We start from the raw sequence: 23382 nt of genomic DNA, 5'->3' as shown, positions 1-23382 counted from the left end.
AAGTAGACTTAAGAAATAGTTACTACTTATCACTGTGATAGCAGCATGAGTTCTATTTATTGTTTGAAATCTTGCCAGGTCCTTGTGACCTGGATTGGCTACTGTTGGAAACGGGATACTGGGCTTGAGGAACCCTCGGTCTGATCTTATTTCTCTTCAAACCAAACGACAACCTCACTACATTTATTCTGTTTCATCTGTATTCTTAGCAAGACCCATTTTGGTAACCCACAATTAAAGAGAATTATAATAGTCCAAGGTATTAGAAACCAAAGAATGGACTACTGTTGCCAGATCTTTGTAATCCAAATATACTCTTAAGTTGACAGATGAACCACAAATGGAAAAAAAAAAAAAAAAAGAAAAGGTTTTCTGGATCACTGACAATATCTGCCCATGAAAGGTCAATACAAATTCAAAACCACTCCCAAACTCCTACATTGTCTCAGGTACAAACTTAGGGCCAATTTACTAAGCACTTTTCATATAGACACAAAATGGAAGAAAACATTTAGTAAATAGATCCCTTAGATTGTAAGCCAGTGGTTCCCAAACCTGTCCTGGGGAACACCCCCCCCCCCCCCCCCCGCCAGTCGGGTTTTCAGGATACCCACAATGAATATGCATGAGAGAAAATCTGCATGCACTGCCTCCATAACATGGGAACCACTCTTGTAAGCCCTCTGGGGACAGGGAAATACCAACTGTGCCTGAATGTAACCTGCCTTGCCCTATCAATGTAAAGGCATGAGCGAAATCTAAATAATCTTAGACAAAAGGGGCAGCTTCCACACTGGATGGTAGTTGATTCATTATTATTAGATCCCCTTTTAAGTAAAGGACGAACTACTGCAGTTTTTAATTTAGTTGGCAGAATTCCTTTCCATAAGGAGTCATTAATGACCCCCACCAAAACTGGAGTTGTTTTCTGAACCTGAGCAATAACCCTTATAACCTAGGTATTTTGGCCGCTAAATGTGAAAAGGATGCTTAATTTCTTCCATCTTATTATTGGACGGTGACGTCGTGGTTGTTCCCTTCAGTGGGTTTCTCAAGGCATGCTGGTAATTTTGCTTGGTGACACTGTGATGTCTGTTTTGTTTTATTTGTATTCTATTGTTTGGTGATTTTAAAATTGTTCATCGTCTTGGACGACCATCTGATTTGGTCAGGAAGCCAGTTTAGGAATGGTTTTAGATAAATTTTAAAGACGACTTGGAAGCATTCAGCGTTAGGGTCAGCAGCCATCTCTTCTGGCCTTCACCCAAGCAAGAAACTGCTTTGCAAGCAGATGGAGAAAAGGAGGGTTTTATCCTGACTTGTTATGTAAACCCCTGAGGACAATCCTGTTTAATTTTGACATCTTAACTTTTGTTAGACGTTTGCAAGCAAAGTGTATATGGAAATAATTGAAAGAGGGGTGTAAATCTGTTTTTCTAGTTATCCCTTTCCTAGAAGAAGCAGGAAGTAACTACATTAAAGACTTCCTGTTCTTCAGATTTTTGTAAATAATGGACAAAACAGAGAAGCTACAGTAGTTTTGGTGTCTCAAATGCATAAGGATACACCTCCTTCAGGCTAAAATAATTGGAACTTGCTGAATGACAGCTGTGGAGAGAGGATAACTTATCAAGTAGATCTGTTACGGAATGTAGAAATGCTTATCAATGAGTTTCCCCAAAAAGCTAAAATGACGATTCTTCTACATGTTATGCTATTCGGTCATTATATAATACCAAGACCGCATGAATTAAAAAATGGAAAGAGTACAGCCATGAAAAGAATTTATGGGAGTACATCTGTCCTTGTGTTCAGTGAACGTGAGAACCATAAGATATTTCATTGTCATACGTCAAGTCTCTTGATAATGGGGTTTACAGATAATTGCACAAGCTAACATGTACTTTTACCTACCTTTTGGTTATGTAGTTTTTTATTACTGTTGTGTAAGGATAAAATATTGTGTTTATCTTGCTAATCAGTGGGGGGGAGGGTTAGCGCGAGTGTAACACATCCTCTCCTTTAGAAAAACAATTTAAAAATGTACCGCCTAGAATGGTGTTTGTCTAACAAATTAACAGGGAGGAAGCATGGCCTAGCGCAGTGTTTCCCAACCCTCTCCTGGAGGCACACCTAACCAGTCGGGTTTTCAGGTTTGCCACAATGAATATGCATGAAATAGATTTGCATACCCTGGGTCTCCAACATATGCAAATCTATATCATGCATATTCATTGTGGCAAACCTGAAAACCCGACTGGTTAGGTGTGCCTCCAGGAGAGGGTTGGGAAACACTGGCCTAGCGGTTAGAGCAGCAGGCTGAGAACCAGGAAGCCAGGGTTCAAATCCCATTTCTCTCCCCCTGTCAGTCCTTGAGATCTTGGGCAAATCTTGCAGCCTCAGGTACCCACTTAGATTATAAACTCTCTTGAGCTGAAACTTTATGTTTCTGAATACTAATCATCATTGCACAGTGTTGCATATGTCCAGTAGCACTAAAGAAACCAACTTATTATATGCCCTGAATTCAAGATGTCTTATTGTGCAGTCCACTGAAAAAAAATATCCATGGCGTGAGTGACTGGTTTTAAACCCAAGTAGATTGCATGTCTTTGAAAGGGTCTCTTTACTAACTCATCCTTTATACCAACAGCAGCACAACACAAACAGGCCGATACAGTAAAGTGAGCGGGCGAGTGGGCCTGTGGTTTTGAAGTTGGCCCTGGGTTGAAGATTAATTTTGTTTGAATGCCATGTTTGTATTATGTATTCCTTATCTTTTGTTATTGGTATTATTGTGCACGTGATACAGTAAGGACGCGCTATTACCCCTTACTGAATAAGGGGTAAAGCTAGCGCGTCGAAAACACGCGACAACCGTGGGTTAACAGTGCGCTCCATCGAAGCGCACTGTACTGTATCGGCCTGTTAGTGAGATTGCAAAGCCCTCTGTCCCACCAAAAGAAAGGTTTTGTACATCACAGATTTGCTGCCACTATTACAAATTAGATGTCCCAGCAGTAGTAATGAGCTCTCTGCAAAATAAGCTAGTCCTCAATCCTCTTGAATCAAAACCTAAACATTCAGCTAGGTGAATAATTTCACTTGGAGCATCGGTCTTGAATTTTGAACATGGGCATCCTTTTTAATCTGTCAGAGACCCGTTTTTCCTTAGAGATGAGGCATATTTACCAATTATACTAACTTGCAGACTGTATTTAATTACTTTTCCCCTTCAATCATTTTCATACCGTTGCTTTATCTTAACTGTACAAGACTGCCAGAAGCACCTTGTTCGGCAAATACAAATAATTACATCCTTTGTTTTAAAGTAAATCACTTCTCAGAGGTCCTGTGCACCTTGGGAAATAGTCAATTAAATCCCTTTATTTGTTTTGTTTTGGGTTTTTTTTGTGGGATTATGTAATATTTCATTTTCATTACAATAATACATGACCAGTAGAACAAGTTAAGGAAGTGCATGCTTCCTCGTTTCACGGTTAGGCATGGTTTGGCCTTGCTGGGCCCAAAAGTTACTGCCACTCAGGTGGTGATTGGATAGCACAGGCTAGGTTCCCTTAGCAGGTGCCTAATCTGCTCCCAGCTCGGCCTGGCCCACTGTGGCTCAAGGATGGCTTCCCTACTCTTCCTACAGCATGTCTAGTTTAGTTTATTCATTTGATTAATCGCTATTTCATAGGGACATAGTAATGATGGCAGAAAAGGACCAAAAAGGTTCATCCAATCTGCCCAGCAAGCTTCTTATGATAGTATCTGCTGTGCCATGCAGGTTACCTCCATGTTTCTCTTAAGGATAGTAACTGCCGCCCTGTGCAGTTATCCCCAAGCCTTATAACAACCCATAAAAATTGCAGCTAGCAACATTTTTTCACTGGGTGATGAGCTTTCTTGAACATTCGGACAGCGCTGCTTGACGTGCTTTTCTCATGGACGTGGCCATAGAAGCAATCCTGTGCTTTTTCCCTTATGTCTGCGGATCAGTATCCGGGGCCATGAAAGCTGAGGCCCTCAGTCGTTGTCAATCCAATTCAGAGCATGGGATAAACACTGTGGATCCCTAAAAGGCTGGTGGATGGAAATACAAACACAAAATAGCCAAGGGTCAACAAAATTACTATTAACATTCTTTTAAAAGCCTCTCGTCCACATTGCAAAGCATATTCTTTCCCTCGTTTTATACCTTCTGTGACTTGTGTGAGATTTAACGTCGTGTGGGAGAGACTTAGGGACCTATGTACTAATCATTTTTCCCATAGATACAAAATGAGAAAAATCCATTAGTACATTAAGCCCAGAGAGTGAGTAAAGTTGCCAAGGACCTGGAAAAGAGACTGGTTTCTCCCAGGACAAGCAGGATGGGGCACGGCATGGAACTTTGATTTCAAAGCTTCTAGAAGTTTTCAGCACGCCGTACTGAGCACGTGCAGCCTTAGCCACCTCCCTGCCTCCCAGACAGGACTCCCTCAGTCTCATTTTTTTCTGCAGAGCCTGCAAATCACAGTTCTTTGCTACATCTCTTATAGCCACCGCAGTGAAAGTTTCTAGAGCAGCAGAAGCTGTTTTGTTTTTTTTTTCTCCCAGGGCTCTGTGGGTTTTGTTTTCTCCCTCGTGTACCTTTTAGCTAACTTTTTTTTTTGTTTTAGTTTTTCTTGAGCACAGCTTGCTCAAAATTTTATTTTACATTAATAAATAATGCTGCCCAGCGGTTTGTTTGATTTTTTTCCCTTAGCCTATGTAGTACCGTATTTTTCGCTCCATAAGACGCACTTTTTTTCCCCAAAAAATGGGGGGGAAATGTGGGTGCGTCTTATGGAGCGAAGATAGCGTCTCTCCCTCTCGCGCGCCGTTCCCCACCCCCTCCCAATCAGCATGGTGACGCGGGTGTGTCATATTCTGCCGGCGGAACTTGAGCTCCCTGCCGGTCTGCTGTTCCCGGGGTGCATCTCCCTCTCGCGCGCCGTTCCCCACCCCCTCCCAATCAGCATGGTGACGCGGGTGTGTCATATTCTGCCGGCGGAACTTGAGCTCCCTGCCGGTCTGCTGTTCCCGGGGTGCATCTCCCTCTCGCGCGCCATTCCCCGCCCCCTCCCAATCAGCATGGTGATGCGGGTGTGTCACATTCTGCCGGCGGAACTTGAGCTCCCTGCCGGTCTGCTGTTCCCGGGGTGCATCTCGCTGCGAAGGCCGGCGCCGCGCAGGTCAGGCATCAGCTGTTTGAACTGCGTGGGCTATAGAGGCCCCTCCAGTTCGGATGGCTGGCATTTGACCTGTGCCGCGCCAGCCTTCGCAGTGGGATGCACCCTGGGAACAGCAGACCGGCAGGGAGCTGTTTGAACTGGAAGGGCCTCCGTAGCCCACGCGGTTCAAACAGATGATGACTGACCTGCGCCATGCCGATCTTGCAGTGAGCTGCACCCCGGGACCGGCGGGGAGCTCGGGCTCTGCCGGAGGACCTCTCTTGCAGTCCAGAGTAAGAACTTCACTCCTTGTGGTTTGGATGTATTGGAGGGTCATGGGGGTGGTATACTGCCTGGGATGGAGGACACATGACACAGACCAGCAAATAGAATTACTGCCTGTGCTGATTAAGTGGCTACCTGTTGAAATATTAGGAGCAATTGCTCTCCTAATCAATGTAATATAGCCCTGACTATTTATTATTGAACTTTGGAGCAGTCATGAAAGTTTAAAATAACTGGTGTGAGAGAGCTGTGTGAATGAGGGAGAGAGTCTGAGTGTGTGATTGTCTGTGGGTATGTGTATATGTGAGGGAGAGCCAATGAGTTGAGTGGGGGAGAGTGCTAGTGAGTGTGAAAGAGCCTTGTATGATTGTGAGGGAGAGAAAAGCAGCAAGTACCTGTGTGGATGTTCTCTGCCTTACTATAAAAAAACAAAACCAAAAAAATATCCCATGGACTGCCACCAGCGGGGAGCTCCGTACTGAGCCCATTAAGGGGACAGAATTATTTTTCTTAATTTTCCTCCTCCAAATCCTAGGTGCGTCCTATGGTCAGGTGCGTCCTATAGTGCGAAAAATACGGTATTTTTTTTTTCTATTTGTCGTTTGCCTCATGGGCTTGCAGTTTGGGACCTGGTTGGGTTAGGCCATTAGACCAGGGATTTGCCTGAATTCTCATCCAGGCAGGAATTCTATGAGATTTAGCCCGACCGCCGGACATCAACGGAGCCTACACAGCAAAGGATCCAGAATATTCCCCTACTCTTGCCCTGTGCAGGACTACAGGGGGTACTTAATGAAGGAACATTCCCACAGTGAGGAGAGCTCATCCTTCCCATATTTCTGGGAACCACACTAATCTTCATGGGTCCAAGTTTAATCATCACCTCTGGTGCCATGGATGATGTAGACGTCCCTCCTTCCTGCCAGCCTTGCTATGGCAGGGAAGCCTCCAAGGAGGAGTGGGAGAGCCTGAGCATGGGCAGTCAGCACTGCTGATGTACTGATGGTGCTAGGCCCCAACATCAAATGCCTGTACACATTCAAGTGCCAGAGCACCAGTGGGATTCAACACTGGGCCATCGCACGTTGCCAAAGTGGTGCCGGGCTGTGGATGCCATCGATGCTATGGAGCACCATGGGTGCTATTTGACACCAAGTGCCGTGGGAGCTGTCTGAGTGGGCACCATCAAGCATCATATGGCATTGGGCCATCAGTGCCAAGCACTGTCAGGCACCACTGTGCATCACCAGTACCCGGTGCCACCGAGCAGTCATCAAGCGCCCTTCCGGTGACATCGGACGCCTGGCACCGTAGGGCACCTGGTGCCCAGGGAATTGATGCCAGGTGAAATAGCCAATGGGCGAGAGGTGCTGTCAGCACCATCCCAGAACAGCGCCGCGGGCTCCAGTGGAATCGAGGTCGGTTCCTGCTGCAGCGTGGGCAGTAGAACAGGCCGCAACAGGAGCTGCTGGCAGCAGAACTGTCGCTAGATCAGAGTGTGTCGCTGCGTGGGTAGACTCTCTCACCTGTGATGACTGCAAGATTGAGCACTGTTGCACTGAATCAAAGAGGTGCAGACACCGTATTGATGTTAAGCACTGCTGCGCCACTGTCAGTCAGTGTCATACCTGCGTGCTACTCAGTGACAAAGGGCACCAAGTGCTGATTCACCGAAATCCCCAGTGCACCACCGGGATGTCTCTGGGACAAGCCTCCTCCATACATGCGTGAGATCTTACTCACTCCTGGTTGGACCACTTAGCTGGGGTGGATACTGGGAGTGTAGAGTTAGGGACTGGAGCCCTATTTTACTTCCCTCATGAAGAGGGAAAAGGCCTTCAGAGGGACACACACCCCCGTCTTATAATAGTTTGGATTCCCTGTCCCTGGGGAGCTTCCTGGGGTTATACTAGCTATTCTCTTGTGGGAGCTATGCCTGATAACGGCACAGGCTTCACTCAACCACGGAATCAGAGCAGCTCCTTACCGGTCTCTTGTGTGGAGCAGAGGAACGGAAAAGTAGGATCAGTTAGATCACTGTTAATTTCATTCCCAATACTACTGAACTCCTTTTTGTCAGTGTTAGGATCACCAGCCATTCTCCACCTTGTCAGTAGCTGTTTCTCACTGTCATGCAAAGAGTAGAGAGCTCATTGGATTGGGGTTCATTGCCCAGATCCCGATATTGCTGCTGTGTTACCTCCTGGCATTTGGGGTTTGAGAGTTTTTAACTGAAACCCAAGGTATCCAACCAGTATCCTACCAGTCTGATTTGAAAATGATCTTGGCTAAAGTACGTACACACAATGGCACCTGCTATTTACAGAGAAACATGATGGCAGAATGAGACCACATGACCCATCCAGTCTGCCCATCCACACAGCTGCTCTACGATCCCTACCATTCCCTTCAGAGCTCCCCTCCGTTTGTCCCATGCTTTCTTGAATTCCAAGTTACTATCCATGTCTCCTGCATCTCCCACTGGAGGCCGTTTCATGCATCCACCACCTTCTCTGTAAAGAAATATTTCCTTTGATTATTCCTCGGTCTACCCCCCTTTTACACTCACCCCATGACCCCCTCGTTCCAGAGCCTCCCTTCCATTGAAAAAAAGCCGTACTTCGATACTCTACCATAGCTCCCCTATCCTGCCTTTCTTCTAGGGTGGGAAGCAGTGGAGAACAGGGCAGGGCTTGAATTGGTACTTCGAGGCAAAACAGAAACAAAAATGCTGTAAAATCAGGCTTTGGGGACAAAAATGTCATTAGCCAGCCATCAATTAAAAGGTGAGAACTGTTGACTATCGAACAGAAGGTGGACCTGGGGGTAAATTATCTCCGATGGTCTGAAGGTTGCTGTCAGTTTGGGAAAGTTAATACTTTATCAGTGCTGGTGTGGCAGACCCCCCTGGTCTGGCCACCAGATGCCACTGTCCCTGTATGGAACACACTTTAGACGGAGCCATTCCAGTCTCCTTAAGTCTCTCCCGCCTGGAGGGTCTGGATTGGGTGCTTGAGTACTATTTAGCCCAGTCATTTTAGAACACATTGGGATCAGTTTGAGGAAACCTTTGAACAGTACGGATGGTTAAGTTTTACACTCTGGTGAGGCCTCCCAGCTGCACTCAAATGGAGCTTCTTTTAGAAGTGATACGTCACCGTCACTCCCTGCCAGAGGGTCCCCTTCTCCTGGTAATTTATAGAGAGAAAGATTTTTACGTCTGATACCCTTTGGGGCAAAAGGGCTTTCAACCAGGAGACCAGAACCCTATGAGCTTGCTCTAAACCCTAGGTGGGCAAGCACCAGTGATGGATCCTGCTGTGAGAGACAAGTGAGGGAAGATGAAGCATCCAGTTAACTTTAAGAAGTATTTTTTTTGATCTGAACAGAATGGGGAGGTTTTTGGATCCCCCCTCCTCCTGCTAGGATGCAGTGCTGTGGTATGGCCTGATTCCCCATGAGAAGTCCCCCCACAGCAAACACCGAAGGATGGAAAAAAAAAAAGATTGGGAGGCCCCCAATTGGATCTTCACACTAATGGGATCAGGATGGATTGGGTGTCCGAGGAGACGACGAATTAAGGTAGGATTTTTGCTGTGAAGTTGGGGATCCCTTCACTAGGAGTCCCAGATAGCTGCTGGGTGAGCTTGGTACAATTAAAATCGCCATGGGGCTATACCCGAAGATCTGAATAAAGGACACCTACCTACAGAGGAAAAAATCATTCATGTACCATCAGTCAGATATAAATTCACTCTTCTGGATAATGGACTTATTTTAATGATTATAAATCAGTAACCTTATTTTAACATCCAGATCCTGGCCCCATCTGATTTCTTATAGCCTCTCACCTCGTGAGATGTGCATCGTCATCTGGGCCATAAGCAAGAGCCCCCCCCCATAAAAAGAATCAAGCATGGGATGAAATCTGCTAGCTGGAGCAGACCCTGCAAATAAACAAATGAGTCTGTGTACCCTTGGGGTTAAAACTCCACTAAGGGTTACACCTAGGGGACAGAAGAACCTGTGCTACCAGTAGGAAAAAGAGAGGTTACTCCCTCATCTTGAGTGCTGCGCTGCCTTCACTTCTAGAGATTGTTCGGAGGATGAAAGCAGTTCAGAGAAGGGTTTAATTAAAAGGTACAGGTCCTACAACACAGGTCCTGCACAGAGTCTGAAGGAACTCGAAATTTGCCTAACTTGCACATCAGCAAAGCATAAGACGATGTGCTTTTTTTTGTAAAAGCAAAGCTCGGGAACAAGAGTTTCATGCTCCGAAGCTGGAAGAAGAGGAGGCTCAGGCGAAAAGCAGCTTCACTGATGGAGTCTCCTATCAAGAGAGGTAACAGAAATCGAAACAGGAAGCTTGAGACGATGCAGAGGTAAAGGCAAGAGGAAGGATATCAGGAAGTCTCGGTAGCTAGGGGTAACAAGGCAGGCCGAGTGGGTCAAGAGCGTCTTTTCTGCAAGGAGCTACTGAGTTGGTGTCTAACAAAGAAATACCAATACATATTAAAAAAAAATTTTTAAAAAAAAACTCCTCCATAAATTAATTTAGCAATTATATGGTGTAAAACTATTCTATAGCCAAGGAGGAAGAGACCTCAAACTTCAAGCATGCATGTCTAAACTCACTCTTAGCACACTGGTTTTGTTTGCTCATCGGTACACAATTCCCAACTTCTATAATTTTTTTTTAATAGAGAAAAGAGTACTTATTCTTTTATATTTCTCATTTATTAATCCACTTGATTAAAAGATACAATATTATGTATACAAAACAATTATGAACATGCTAATTATCTAGAAAACATTTTACAAAATGTATCTAAAATCAGAAAAATACTTAAGTTACTCTCTAGCAGGCCGATGCAATACCACGTACTCAGGCTAGCGCACAGGTTAACCTGCGGTTGGACGCGTGTCCATAACTCCTTAAGCAGTAAGGGGATTAGCGAGTAGCTAATCGCGCTCAGCACATGTAAATGCCACGTTGATAAGGATATTAGCTATTACCCCTTTATGTAAAAAAATAAACGTGCACCCGACGCGCACATATTTACTCTCAAAAATTAATGCCAACCCCAGAGCTTGAGGAGCTCCAAATGTTAACAGAAAAGCAGAAAATACTGCTCCTCTGCAGTTCCTCTGACTTAATATCATGGCAACATTAAGTTGGAGGAACCGAAAAAAGGAGTAACCTAAAAAATAAAAAAAAAAGTCTTGCTGGCGGTCAGGTTAGGAAAAGGGACGCTCAGTTAACCAGCATCCGTTTCCCTAACCCGCGCACAGCCCAATTCCATGGTCGCGCTAGTGACAATTTCTCCCTAGTGCATCCTTTTTAGTGTGGCTGCTCGTTTTCCTATTGCATCCTGTGCCCAGGAGGGGCGATTGTCCATGAATTTAAAAAAAAAAAAAAAGCGTGTCCAGTTCGGCGCCCGTTTTTAGTGCATCTGTTTTGCATTGGCCTGTAAGACTCGTTTAGAGCCAGTCCTCAAATTCCATCGAGCTGTGCATTTACAAAAGTACAAAAACCATTGGCAACCTTGTTTCACACACACGTCAGATCAAGTATTATAAGGAAAAACTGTTGGAATGCACAAAAAGAAATTGAAAAGAAAGTTAACCCCCCACCCCACATATTATAATTTAAAAGAGTAGAATATGAAGGGGACTGGAAGGATATTTCAGTTGGGGGTCTTAGAGTGCTCCATGATACCTGATTGCTTCCTTTAACCACTAGTGCTCGGCTCATACATCCCCACCGATAATATACTCTAGCATAAATAGGCGTGCCCTGGTTTTTTTTTTTTCTGAGTTGCCAAGCATGATCAAAGCATGCTTCACCCCAGAACCAAGATCAAACTTTGCAAACTCTTGTGTGGTTTTGCAGACTTTGATGTCATTTCTGAGGTATGAAAGCAAATCCCTGTAAACCTCTGCATAAACTGCATCAAGCCTCAGTATGTTCTAAGGATAGCTTCAGACTGGAGCCAAGAGGTTGACATGCCAACTCTCTTCTGTATCTAATTAGCTGAGACCTAAACTATCTATACTGCGCACAATAAGAAATAAGTAATTGTACTGTAGAACAGTCCTTCTCAAGCTGTTGTATGCCAAGGATTGGCTAGCTACCTTCCTTAAATTATGTGGACCAGTTCCAGGATTGAAGAACAGGAGGGGGGGAGGAAGGGGAGAAGAGGGGAGGGGCCCAGAGAAAATCAGAGAGCAGGAAGGGGATACACTCCATTTTTAATAAACCTGAGCTCCTCGTACATCATAACTACAGGGACTGAGATCCTTTGAGCTCCTGCTCACTCGAAGCATCACCTGCACCACAGCAGTTATAAAACTAAAAGTTAGGTCAAAATCCTGGAGAATTGATTTCTCAAAGGTTTTTGATGATTTTGGCAGGACAGGCAAGTTCACAGCTGACTTGTCCTTCCCTAACTTGTATTCCAACCATAAGCATAAAGAGTACTATCAATCCCCAGATGTTTAGAAGGATGAGGTTTAGGGTTTTTGGTGGCAGGATGGGCATTTGACACAGTGGGGCCTGTGGTTTTGAAGTCGGCCCTGGGTTGAAGATTAGTTTTGTTTGAATGCCATGTTTGTATTATGTATTCTTTGTCTTCTGTTATTGGTATTATTGTAAATTCATGTTTTATATCAGCGTTTCACTATCAGTGCACTGCAGCTGAAACACAGGTGTGCCGCAAAAGTTTTCTCTGCTTTTTATAACCCGCAAGTTTATGCTTTTTATAACCCGCAAGTTTATGCTTTTTATGCACTCAAGTTTCTTTGAAAACTGGTGTAACTTGTGCGCATATTTGCCAGCGAATGTACGGGCAGTGTTACCGAATTACTCCCTCCGAGTCCAAGGATTTGGTTGCATAGAGTCCCTGAGGTCTGCCACAAAACTTAACCAAGCAAAACCAGAATAAAAACTGAAGGTTAGAGCAGATTTCCCTCCGATGATTAACAGACATAATCTTAAAGCAGCATTTCAGCACTTTGACTACATGTTGTGCATTGCAGAATGCTTTCCCTTGCATGTGTGGAAATAATGTTTATTGGTTATGCAGCGCCATTAGTGTCCGAGTTATTTTTTAAAAACGGGTTAGTGACCTTACTTTATTTTTAAACGTTTTATTTGTGAATTTCAAATAATGCATTCAGGTACATACTCAAGCTAAGAAAAAAAGATTATTATTAATTTACATTTATTGATCATTGCTGCCCTAAAGCCCTTAGCAATTTACACAAGAGTGCAATCAGAATCAAAATACATACAGTTCAAAAAATACATCCCAGACACTAGCCACCGCCTAATACAAAGAATAACTAATCTACACTCCCTGTGACTCCTAAATGATCATTATTCTTCTGAAAACATAGATATTCTCCCCATAATAGATTACACAGTAAAAATAATGAAACAAAACTACAAATCATGAAAGTATCCCCAATAAAAACTCTCTGTATACTGCATACCATACATTTTCTCTTTCTTATAACTCCTCCCCCACCCACCCATCACTCTACCCATCCTATTCTCCAGTGCGGGTCACCATTGTTCCTCACAGCCCCGCGTCAGTCTGACACCTGCCTGGAAAAGCCAAGCTTTCACGGCTTTTCAAAAAGTTAAGTAATCCCTTGGCAGAGATATCTTACAAGGCAAGCTATTCCATAACACTGGGGCAACAATGGAAAATGCCCCAGGCCTAGTTTAATGTAATTAAGCTACTCGCTTAGCTGGAAGAACCAACAACATTTTACTAGGACGAGTGTAAATTCCAGGAAGGGATATACTCATAACAGCGCCATAACACTCAAACCATAAAACGAACAATAAAAAAAAAAGAAAAGCATATTAGACTATTGTGACCACATCAGACATGGAAAAAAAAAGAGGGAGATCCAAACTGGGGAATATGGAATTCAGGAACAAGCAAAAAGAAAACAAAACTGAAAGATGTGCTTCCAAAGCCCGTGAGGCCAGTTTTCAAAGGGTTAGGCTCCTAGCCTTTGGAGTTAAGCTCTTAATTTGGTCCTTTTGAAAATTTGCTAGGGCTGGGTGCTTAAATTTAGGATCATAGTTTCATCAGGTTCCTAAATTTAGGGACCTAAATGGTGGGTGTCTGCAGGGGCGGAGTTAAGGCGGGAAAAGAATTTTAAGTGCTTCGCACCGATTTTCAGAGCTTGGCACCTTACTTAGGCCTTGAGGCACTAAGCTGCAATGTTTTATCGCAGGAGGGAGGGGTGTCGCCATGATAGTGGGGCCTCCCTCCAAAAAAAAAAAAAAGCATCAGGGCTGTATGGAGCATTCTGTTGTCTCATGGGCAAACACCACGGGACAAAAGAACGTGGCACGCGGCCCTTTAACTTAATGGCGGCCCCAGCCTCACAGGACTGCCATTGCCTTAAAGGGCCACCAACCCAAAAAAAAAAGTTGCATCAAATGGGGAGGTTGAGTGGGGGGTCAGTGCTGACCCCCTTCTCAAACCAGTGCTGCCAGACGAGACGGCCCCGACATCTCCAAAATGTGTAAATATTTAAACACGTAGGCATGCGGCAGTGGCCACCCCCCCACCCACCCCCAAACCTTAAAATATAAAATTTAGGTCTCAGTCCCTTTCGAACCCCACCCTCCAATCCCCCCAAGTCAGCAATAGGGTCCTGACCCCACCTGCCCATACCCACCCCTCCCCTCTCCCAGAAGCCAGAAGATTAAAAAATTAGGGTGTAGGTCCCCACCCATGACCCCCCCCCGAACCTTCAATTGGATCCCATGTCAGGGCTGGATGCACCCTCACACCTGGCCCAGTTGGCACTATTTTCCAAAATGGCACTGACCTGAAGTTGCCCCAGCTCTGCGGCTGGTTTAAGGTCTGTGGATCGGATCTTGGCCACCCGTCTGAGGTGCATCCGGCCGCACTGCAGGATCCATTTGAAGGTTCAGAGGGATGCGGGTGGAGGCCTGCACCCTAATTTTTTTATTTTCTGGCTTCCGGAGGGGGAGGAGGAGGTAGGTATGGGCTGGTGGGGGTGGAAAGGGGGGCAGGACCTTATTGTTGACTTATGGGGTGGGGGATGGGAATCAGAAGGGGCCAAAACCCTTTTTTTTTATGTTTTAAGCTTCTGGAGATGGGGGACCAGGGCCATGATGGGTTTTTTTTTGGGGGGGGGGGCGTCACCACCTGCCTGCATGCTTAATTATTTTACATTTTGGGGGTGTTGGGGCTGTCTCAACTGGTGGCCCCAGGTTGAGATGGGGGTCAGCACTGACCACCCCTCAACCTCCCCTTTTGACAGTGCAACTTTTTTTTGTTTTCAGCCGGCACTTTAAATGTGAGGCGGAAGCCTTGGGATCCATGTTAGGGTTCCAGGCCACCTGCTTCTTCACATTTACCGTTCTTCAAATAGGTGTAGGCATTTTATCTCAGCTGACCACCTTCTCAGTCGGCCGCGATAAAATATATGCATAGGATTGCCTATGCATGACCTTCTTTGCATACGTTTGCTTTATTCATGCATGCAAAGAAGGTCATTGTAATAGGGGAAGGAACCGGGACGGTGAGATGAAAAATATTGCATATGTCATCTAATATTGCCGCGATATTTCACGTTAGAGCTCTACCGCGGCTTGATGCATCTCCCTTTTAGGACCCTAACGTTGGCAAATGAATAGCAATCCTAAATTTAGGACCCAAAGTTTTAAGTTCCTAAATTTAGATTTTGAGCTAAAAAAAAAGAGACGTAGGAGCCTAAATAACAGGAGCTCAGCTTTTTTTTTAATATTGGCCTCTCTAAGTATACTGTATATTAACATAGCAAGATCTTAGCAAGGATGGAGATCCAAATGGTCAGCCCTATTTTACTTGGATTACCGTACTCCCTGAGTTAACTTTAGCATCCAGAAATTCCTTTCACCGACTCAGTTCATAAAATACTTATGTATTATCTTCATATTTTATAACACATTTACAAGGAAATCAAAGCAAAAAGTGACCAGCCAAGGAAGTATCAAGCTGCCAAAACATTAAAAACTCCTTGTGTCTCTTCTGATCCACCTTATATAAATCAGGGAAAGCCATTATATCATGCTTGAGAAAAACAACTTGTTTATGTTGAAAAAAAAACAAACTTAAAAGTCTAATTACAATATGTTTTAAAGCAAACATAACTATGAAAATTGCTCAGACCTCCACACTCGCTTCCGAGCTCTCTAGAAGGCATTTACCCTCAGTTCCTCTTTCCACCTCCTGTTGCTCTCTTTCTTCTGCGGACAAGTAGAATTCCCTAGTTTGTTCTTTTTTTGGGGGGGGGGGAGGGTGTAATTTCAATTGGAATCTCCCGAATTTCTCTGAAGAGTGATCCCTACTTTGATGCGATAATCGTACATGAGCATGGAAAGACTCATTGGTTTGCTCAAGGTCTCGCTGCGAATGGTGGAAATGGATTCAAACCAAGGACTGTAGGTCCATGGCTTTGTAAGCTCTGTGATTCACTCCACTGCAGGGCATTGGGCATCTGCAAGGGAGACAGTACAGTTCTTAGATATTTTCCAATCAGTTTGGAAACTGGTTTCAGATGTGTGTCGTTCGCCTTGTTTTCACTTTGCAATTCGTTTCAGATGTATTGTGAGAGAGTTAAATGAAGATAGTATAGAAAGAGTTGCTTTGTTTTGCCGATGGTGGTACGGGGTGCCCAACAGTCTCCTCTTTTAGCCTTCCAGCCCAATCGGACCTTATTGGGACACAGTGCTGGGAGTATTCATTCACAACTACCTGGGGATTTTCCTCTATTTGTAACACTCAAACCGCACCACCCACCCAAAAAAGCTCCCAGCCACTGAAGTGACAGTCATTGGCCAGAGACTACAGTTCTTTCGGGGAGGGGGAAGGGCTGTCCCAGTGGCTCATGCAGAAGGACCCCGGGTTCAATTACTGGCTCAGTTCTTGGGTTCACCCAGGCGCTGGGGTTGCCGTAGTGCGATAGCAACACCTGGTGGCCAAATTTAGGCCCAGGAAGTACAGGGTTCTGGAAGGATCCCTGGGGCATGGCCCCTGGCCAAGGGCTGTCACTGTGATGACTGGACTTGAATGAGTTGGAGAAAACGTAAAATAAGGGGGGGAGACAGAAATCCTTGGATAGTTGCAAGTGAAGGCTTATGGAACCAGATCTCTGTCCTGATGTCGATTGTGCCATAAGCCCCAAAGAAGCAGGAAGAAACTGCCAGGTTAAAAAAACAAAAACAAAAAACCCTTCAGCATTAGAAAAATGCACATTTTGCTTTTTAGCTGATGTACCATGTTTTTAGAGGAAGCCGTACAGTCTAGCAGTTACAATTCCCTGTGCAACTGAAGCTCTGCTTAACCTTGACCAATCAGTTTATCTCCCGCTGCCTACACAGCTGTAATTGGATAATGGATGCTAACATTTATTCCTCACCCCCTCCCCCTTTTAGAAGCTTGCATGCACTTTGAGTGTCATGCGTGTGCTGTCCAGGCCGTCTGCCCCACAGGTGTGCATGGAGCTTTCTGAAGCGCCTTATTTTAAACTCGAGTCCTGTTTGAATAAAACAAAACATGCACTCTAAATCCAAATGATTAATCTTTGTTTTTTTTGTTTTTTTTTTACTTTTTATACGGCGCGGGTTAAAACGAATTGAAATTTCTGTGAGGCTGGCGCGCACCATGAGCTCATCTGGTATGGCCAAAATTGTGTTGCCTTGGGTCGATATCTTATGACGTGTTGACTACGTTAGTGAATTGTAGCGGTAAATTTGATACTATCTGACCAATGGTAATGCTGGATCTTCTTCAGACGTTGCATAACTGCAATGTCATCTGAGGTAATTGTGCTGCCTAACGGGCAAAACATTTCAACATTTCTGGCTTTTAGCTGGCCAGATCGAAATGCCCCTTTCAGTACATGGGCAAGTGAAACACATGCCATTGGTTGTTTTGGAATGTAGACATTGGCTGCAAATTAGTCTGTTCTTTTAACGAGTCTGTGCCTTGCTGCCTGGCGCTACAGTCAAGCACAAGATGGAAAATGAATGTTGCCTCGCATTCTCAGTCATCTGTTTTTTGTTTGTTTTAACAATTGCGGTCAGAATGTGAGACTCGTGCCCTAAAGACAGCAACATTGCAATCCAATCTCTTGTCCAGCGCTGACCAACTTAAAACAAGCAGCAAATGTCAGCAATGGGAAGCACATTATTTTGTTAACATGCTTCTGACAATATAGGGCCTGATATTCAGCCAATAGATAGCCAGATAAGTAGGATTTATCCAGCTGTCCAGTGGCCACTGAATATCCAGTTATATTCAGCGGCTGCAAGATAGCCGGATAAGTGACATATCCAGCTATCTTTTAGCCGGTCAATTTATGGATGAGAAATGGGAGAATCAAGGACAAGTTATCTGGCTAAGTAGCAATCTTCAACCTTAGATAACTTAAGTGCCTAACAGGGTCATTCATCAAAATGCGTTATGGCATTAACTCTCGCAATAACGTTAATGCCATAATGCATGTGATAACACTAGCGCAAATGCAAATTTTGGGAAGGGGCAGGATTAGGAGGAGTTTGGGCGGGATTTATGAAAATGAGAGGCAGTATCGCACCGTGCGATAGCACAACACATGCTATCGCACGGTTTTAATGCCGGAAGTAACTACTCCTTTTTTCCTGTGCAATATGACAGAAACGGCCAAAACGCAATTTGCGATAAATATTTGAATTGCATTTTGGCCATTTCTCGGCTTGGGGAAGGAGATGAGAGAGGGAGAGCCTCTGGGGAGGCCTCACAGTTTGCAACTATTTATATGCCTAGAGGAGGGGCATCTAATACCTCGAGGTGGTGGTGGTAGTTTAGGGTTTAGGGGTGAGACGAACGAACAGCACAGTACACCTCAGTGAAGATTTAATGTCATTTGGAGTGAGGAAAGTCTCACAAAGATGAAATTTTGTACTATGTTATCTCACCCTAGCTTGATGGTACCCTGTTATAGAGTCCATCAAGCTAGGACTGAGAGAACATAGTAGAAATTTTATCTTTGTGAGACTTTCCTCACTCTAAATGACATCAAATCTTCACCAATGTCTACTGTGCTGTTCGTACGTCTCACTCTGTTTGTAAAATTAGCTCCTAAACCTTAAAATACCACCAACACCTCACCTTGAGCTATTAGCTGGCCCTTCTATAGAGATATAAATTCTTGACTACTATGAAGACCTTATAAATAGTTTCTCTCTCTCTCTCTCAGCACAAAATAGGAATTATCAAGGGGAATGAAAAGTTTACTGCGCCACATGATACTATTGATGAGAAGTGCTATGTTACCATGTGGTGCAGTAATTCTAACATTTCCATGGCGTTATCCATAAGTTATAGCATTTTGATGAATCTAGGGGGTAAGCTAGATCTGTCTTAAGTAGCGATTTGTCCGGGGATATTCAGCATCATAGTTTTGCTGCTGAATATCCCAGCTAACTTAGATAAACGGGCAACATTTGAATATTGACCCATTAGTATTTTACAATTCCCCTCAAGCTTGCACCCATTGAAGCTAATTGTGATGGCTTAATTTTGATAAACACAGCTTTAAAGAAAGTTGAACCTCCTAGGTATGGTGCAGTATTTCCAAAGTACTCACTGTTTGTAGCAGTCCTCACCGTGTATCAGGTGAAAAATGTACTGGTAAAGTCTTTCCCCTGCAGCTCCCTGCAATGTCCAGAAGAGTCAAAAATGAGTTCACTCGCTAACTGTCACTGACCCATGGTGGCTATAAGGTGAATTTTCAAAGGGGATTCCACAAGTAAAAATAATATATGTGCATGTAAATAGCATGTACATATGTATATGCTATTTTATAAACGTTGAGTATGTGCATATTTTTGGTTTTGCGCATAGATTTTACCGGGTAAGTAGGGGGCAGTCTAAGGCCGTTCCTTGGCCGGGCTCAGAAGTATGCACGATAATTGCTATTTTGTAAGAAATATACGCGTACACTTTACCGAACTTATTCCTATAATTTTACACCTGCTCATTGACTGATGGAAGTGAAATCAGACTTATCTGGAGTTTTCGGGTGGGAGGGGTGGGTGAGCTGGTGGAATGGGGGGGTTAGAGTGTCTAGGTGAAGTGGCGAAGATCTGGGCGACCTAGTGATTCCAAATACAAGAGCAGGTAAGTGTTTTCAAAGTGGTGTATGCGCCTGCGTTATGAAACACCTGCCTCTGTGTTTAATTCCGAGTCTTTAGTGGCGCACTGTCAATTATTTTGTGTGTAAAAAATATGTGCACTTCTTTGTAAAATGGGTAGAGAAAAGTTATATGTGCTCTTGCAGTGAAAATATTTATGCAAAAAGAAACTTAAGTGTGTACTGTTCAGAACGGAAAGCTGTGGCATTTTATAAACTCTGCAGCACCTGCCAGTATAAGTCTCCACAGGTCCACGTACGCATGCAAATTGTACCATGCACATAGGTTGGAAAATTGGTCTCCCTCATGTCACAAATGACAAACTCACTCGTGGAAGGTAATTTGCGACACTGTTGGGGTTCGAGAACTTAATGACTTAAGTACGTTTTTAGTATATATAATGATTATTGCTCTTGCCACGTCTGCTCTGGAAATATTTGCATAATACGCAGAGTTTTCTTCTGCACAATTTCTACCACTCATGGGTATTTCCTTTTCCGCTCTCCTTTCAGATGAGCCGGAGCCAGCAGTTAGCAGTGATTCTGATATCTCTCTGATTATGGCAGTAGAAGTGGGACTGTCTGATGTGGAGCTCTCTACAGACCAGGACTGTGAAGAGGTGAAATCATGAGAGAGAAACAAACCCAAAACAACTCATAAAAAGTTCATGGAGGAGAAGTCCAATAGAGGGGGAGAAAAATTCCACTCTCCAACGTTTGGACCAGCACCACATCCAGAAACACCATCGCCTCCCGTGCACTCCATGCTAGGAATGATCGTGAAAAGCAATAGCAAAACTCGTTCTGTTTTACCTTAGACAGTGTCCTCTCCTGTGAACTTCGGCCTTTGTTCATCTGGAAGCTGAAAGCGGGTTTCTTTCCCCACAATCTCAAGAGCTGCAAGCTGCCTCTCTCTCTCTCTCGCTGGTAAATATGTGACTGAAACGTTTGTGTTTTAGGGGTAAGGGGTTTACGTGGTTTTTTTTGTTTGTTTGTTTTTCTTTCCAGCCGTGATGGTTATTTATAGTTTATAAAGAACGGGAAACTTTGCATTGACCAAACCCCCTTCCTCCAGGGTATTTTGTTTTCTCAAGAATTTAGTTTACAAGCTGGAGTTTACGTCCTGATCAGTCTGCGCTCTTACCTGCAGGATTCCCTTGACTCAGTATTTCTGCATGAAGTATGCATGGCTTCCAGAAGTCATGGTGTGTTGGCAATCCTTGTTATAATTTGAAGCCTCCTGTCCCGGGGATTGGGGAATGTCTTACTGCTAGCTCTTGGAGGTCTTATCTTTCAGCGCTCCTGCCGTGGCACAGAGACCCGGTTTCACTAAGGCTTTGTGCCTCGGTGTGGAAAGAGCCACTCGCATAGCTCCATTTTCCCGTGAATACACGTACTGTATCAAAGACAGAAAAATGTCAAGCTTCAACTTTAACGTGCTGTAATGTTTTGGGGGTTGGTTTTTTTTTCCTTTTCCTGTCTCTTACTTCCTCCATTGTACAAACGGCTTACCTGGTGTCATAGGTTTGCTTGCTGGCAATATAGATGTGTTTAAAACAAAAAACGATGTACTCTAGAAATGGCAGGTTGGAGGAGAGTGGGCGGAATCTGACCGTGAAGAGAGTGAATCCGTCCTCAACCAAAGTAGGAGCCCGCAGTCACATCCAAGGTTTTCAAGAGGAACGAAAGGACTTGTTTTAAAAAAAAAAAAAATTCTAATGCTGAAAATATTGTGAGGACCAGAGGACACATGGCCAAAGTATGTATTTTCTTAAACAGAGTATGTATACACATGCAAAAAAAAAAAAAAAAGAGTGTTATATAGCATGGTTGTTCAGTGCCATCAGAAAGGAGCAGATATTTTGTATTCCAGAGTTTGTGTCATCTCCTTGCTCACTGTCGAGCTCCTTGCAGCCTCCCAAATTAGAAACAGGCGCTTTTCCTGAAAGCAGGAACTCAATAGCGCTTTACAATCCTAGAAGTCAGTAGCATATCTTGGTTGCAGCTGGGTAAAAAGCGAGGCACGAGGAGAAGAAGTGACTGCCCACCCGAGGAGCCGGAGGTCGGGAGTTACCAGGTTTGATCTTTGACCCCCTCCCCAGGCTCGTGCCAAAAGACCCATATACGTGAGCATATGGGCCGAGCGCAAGCTGCTCTTATTTTAAGCATGCGCCAGCTACGAACGCCTGTAAAAAGGGGGCGGGTTGGGGAGTTCCGGAGCGGGGGCCTAACACGCGCACACAAATCCTGATTTTTAAATCCAGCGAATGCGGCGTGCGTCAGGCTGTTACCTGCACATAATTGCTTCCGCTCTTTAGCAGCTGTAAGCCTGAAAAAAAAACCATGGTTATAGGTAAAAACGGGCTGGGTGAGAGGGGCTGGGTAAACTGGGGGGAGTGCAGGCTGAAGAGCCAGAGGGGTTTGGACGACCCAAGACAGACCGGACAAACTGGTCATTTCCTCCACACGCGCGTGTTTTAAAATGCACTCGCGAGTGCCTAAAAGCTGACAAGTCCTAAGGAAAGCTACGTGAATAGTGTTTCCTTGCATAACCGCTTAAAATTAGGAGCACACGTATGCACGCTAGAAGTGCACTAAATAACATGGGGCGGATTTTAAAAGGCCCTGCGCACGTAAATCCTTCCAGATTTACGAGCGCAGGGCCCTCGCACCCCAGCGCGCCTAAAGCCCTGGGATGCGCGTAAGTCCAGGGGCTTTCGAAAAGGGGAGGGAGGGGGCGTGTCCGGGGGCATTCCCAAAACGATGCGGCATTTCGGGGGCGGGCCCGGGGGCGTGGCGCCAGCCCGGGGGCGTGGTCGAGGCCTCCGGACCAGCCCCCGGGACCGGAGGACGGAGCGGGGCTGCCGGCCGACGCACGTAAAGTTACGCCTGCTTTCAGCAGGCGTAACTTTGCCGACAAAGGTGGGGGGGGGGTTTAGATAGGGCCGGGGGGGTGGGTAAGGGAGGGGAAGGTGGGGGGAGGGTGAAGAAAAGTTCCCTCCGAGGCTGCTCCGAAATTGGAGCGGCCTCGGAGGGAACAGGCAGGCCGCGCTGGGCTCGGCGCACGCAGGTTGCACAAATGTGCACCCCCTTGCGCGTGCCGACCCTGGATTTTATAAGATACGCGCGGCTACGCACGTATCTTATAAAATCCAGCGTACTTTTTAAAAATCTGCCCCTATGTGCGCACTTGTGCGGCCGATTTAAAATTGCAGTGTGTGTGTGCACGCTCATTTTAAAGTTGCCGTCATTGTTTTCTCCATCTGAGATGACAACAGTAATTCGGGCATAACTCCTGTGACATTTGATAGGGACCTGACAATTAAAGAATAAAATGGGACATCTACTGAAAAGCATTATTCAGACACCAGGAGGGTCATTTTGAAGTGCCCCGGATAGTGGTAAAACCTGTGAGGGTAACTTTCAAACCGGTGCACATTTGCGAGCGTGCGTTGGCCCATGGCCATTTTATAACATAAGTGCGCATGTGCACGCATATTATAAAACAGCCTGTCCATGCGTACGTGTGTCCAAATTTTAAGTGGGCGCAAGCATAAGGGGCATAGGCTGACGCCATTCTCAGTTTTGCCAGTTCACTCCCAATTCGTCCAGAAGAGAGAAGTCCTCCAACGCCCCCTCCCTCCAGCTTTCACGCCCCTCAGGTAGCCCTGACCCTTAAAACCCCGCA

The 23382-nt window shown here is 44.9% G+C and overlaps 1 protein-coding gene across 2 annotated transcripts in view; it reads left to right on the top strand.

Moving 5' to 3' along the window:
- Positions 1 to 21434, top strand: part of RNF150 (ring finger protein 150) — a 345956-nt gene extending 324522 nt beyond the window's left edge. For both annotated transcript variants that reach the window (XM_029597504.1, XM_029597457.1), the window contains exon 7: positions 20208 to 21434. In XM_029597504.1, the coding sequence (XP_029453364.1) occupies positions 20208 to 20252 (45 nt within the window). In that variant the 3' untranslated portion in view covers positions 20253 to 21434. The remainder of the gene's footprint in view (positions 1 to 20207) is intronic.
- The last annotated feature ends 1948 nt before the right edge of the window (positions 21435 to 23382 follow it).

Source organism: Rhinatrema bivittatum, chromosome 1 (assembly GCF_901001135.1).
Source record: "Rhinatrema bivittatum chromosome 1, aRhiBiv1.1, whole genome shotgun sequence".
NCBI classification, from domain to species: domain Eukaryota; kingdom Metazoa; phylum Chordata; class Amphibia; order Gymnophiona; family Rhinatrematidae; genus Rhinatrema; species Rhinatrema bivittatum.
Note: the sequence above shows the minus strand (reverse complement) of the source record. Positions and strands in the feature narration are given on the sequence as shown.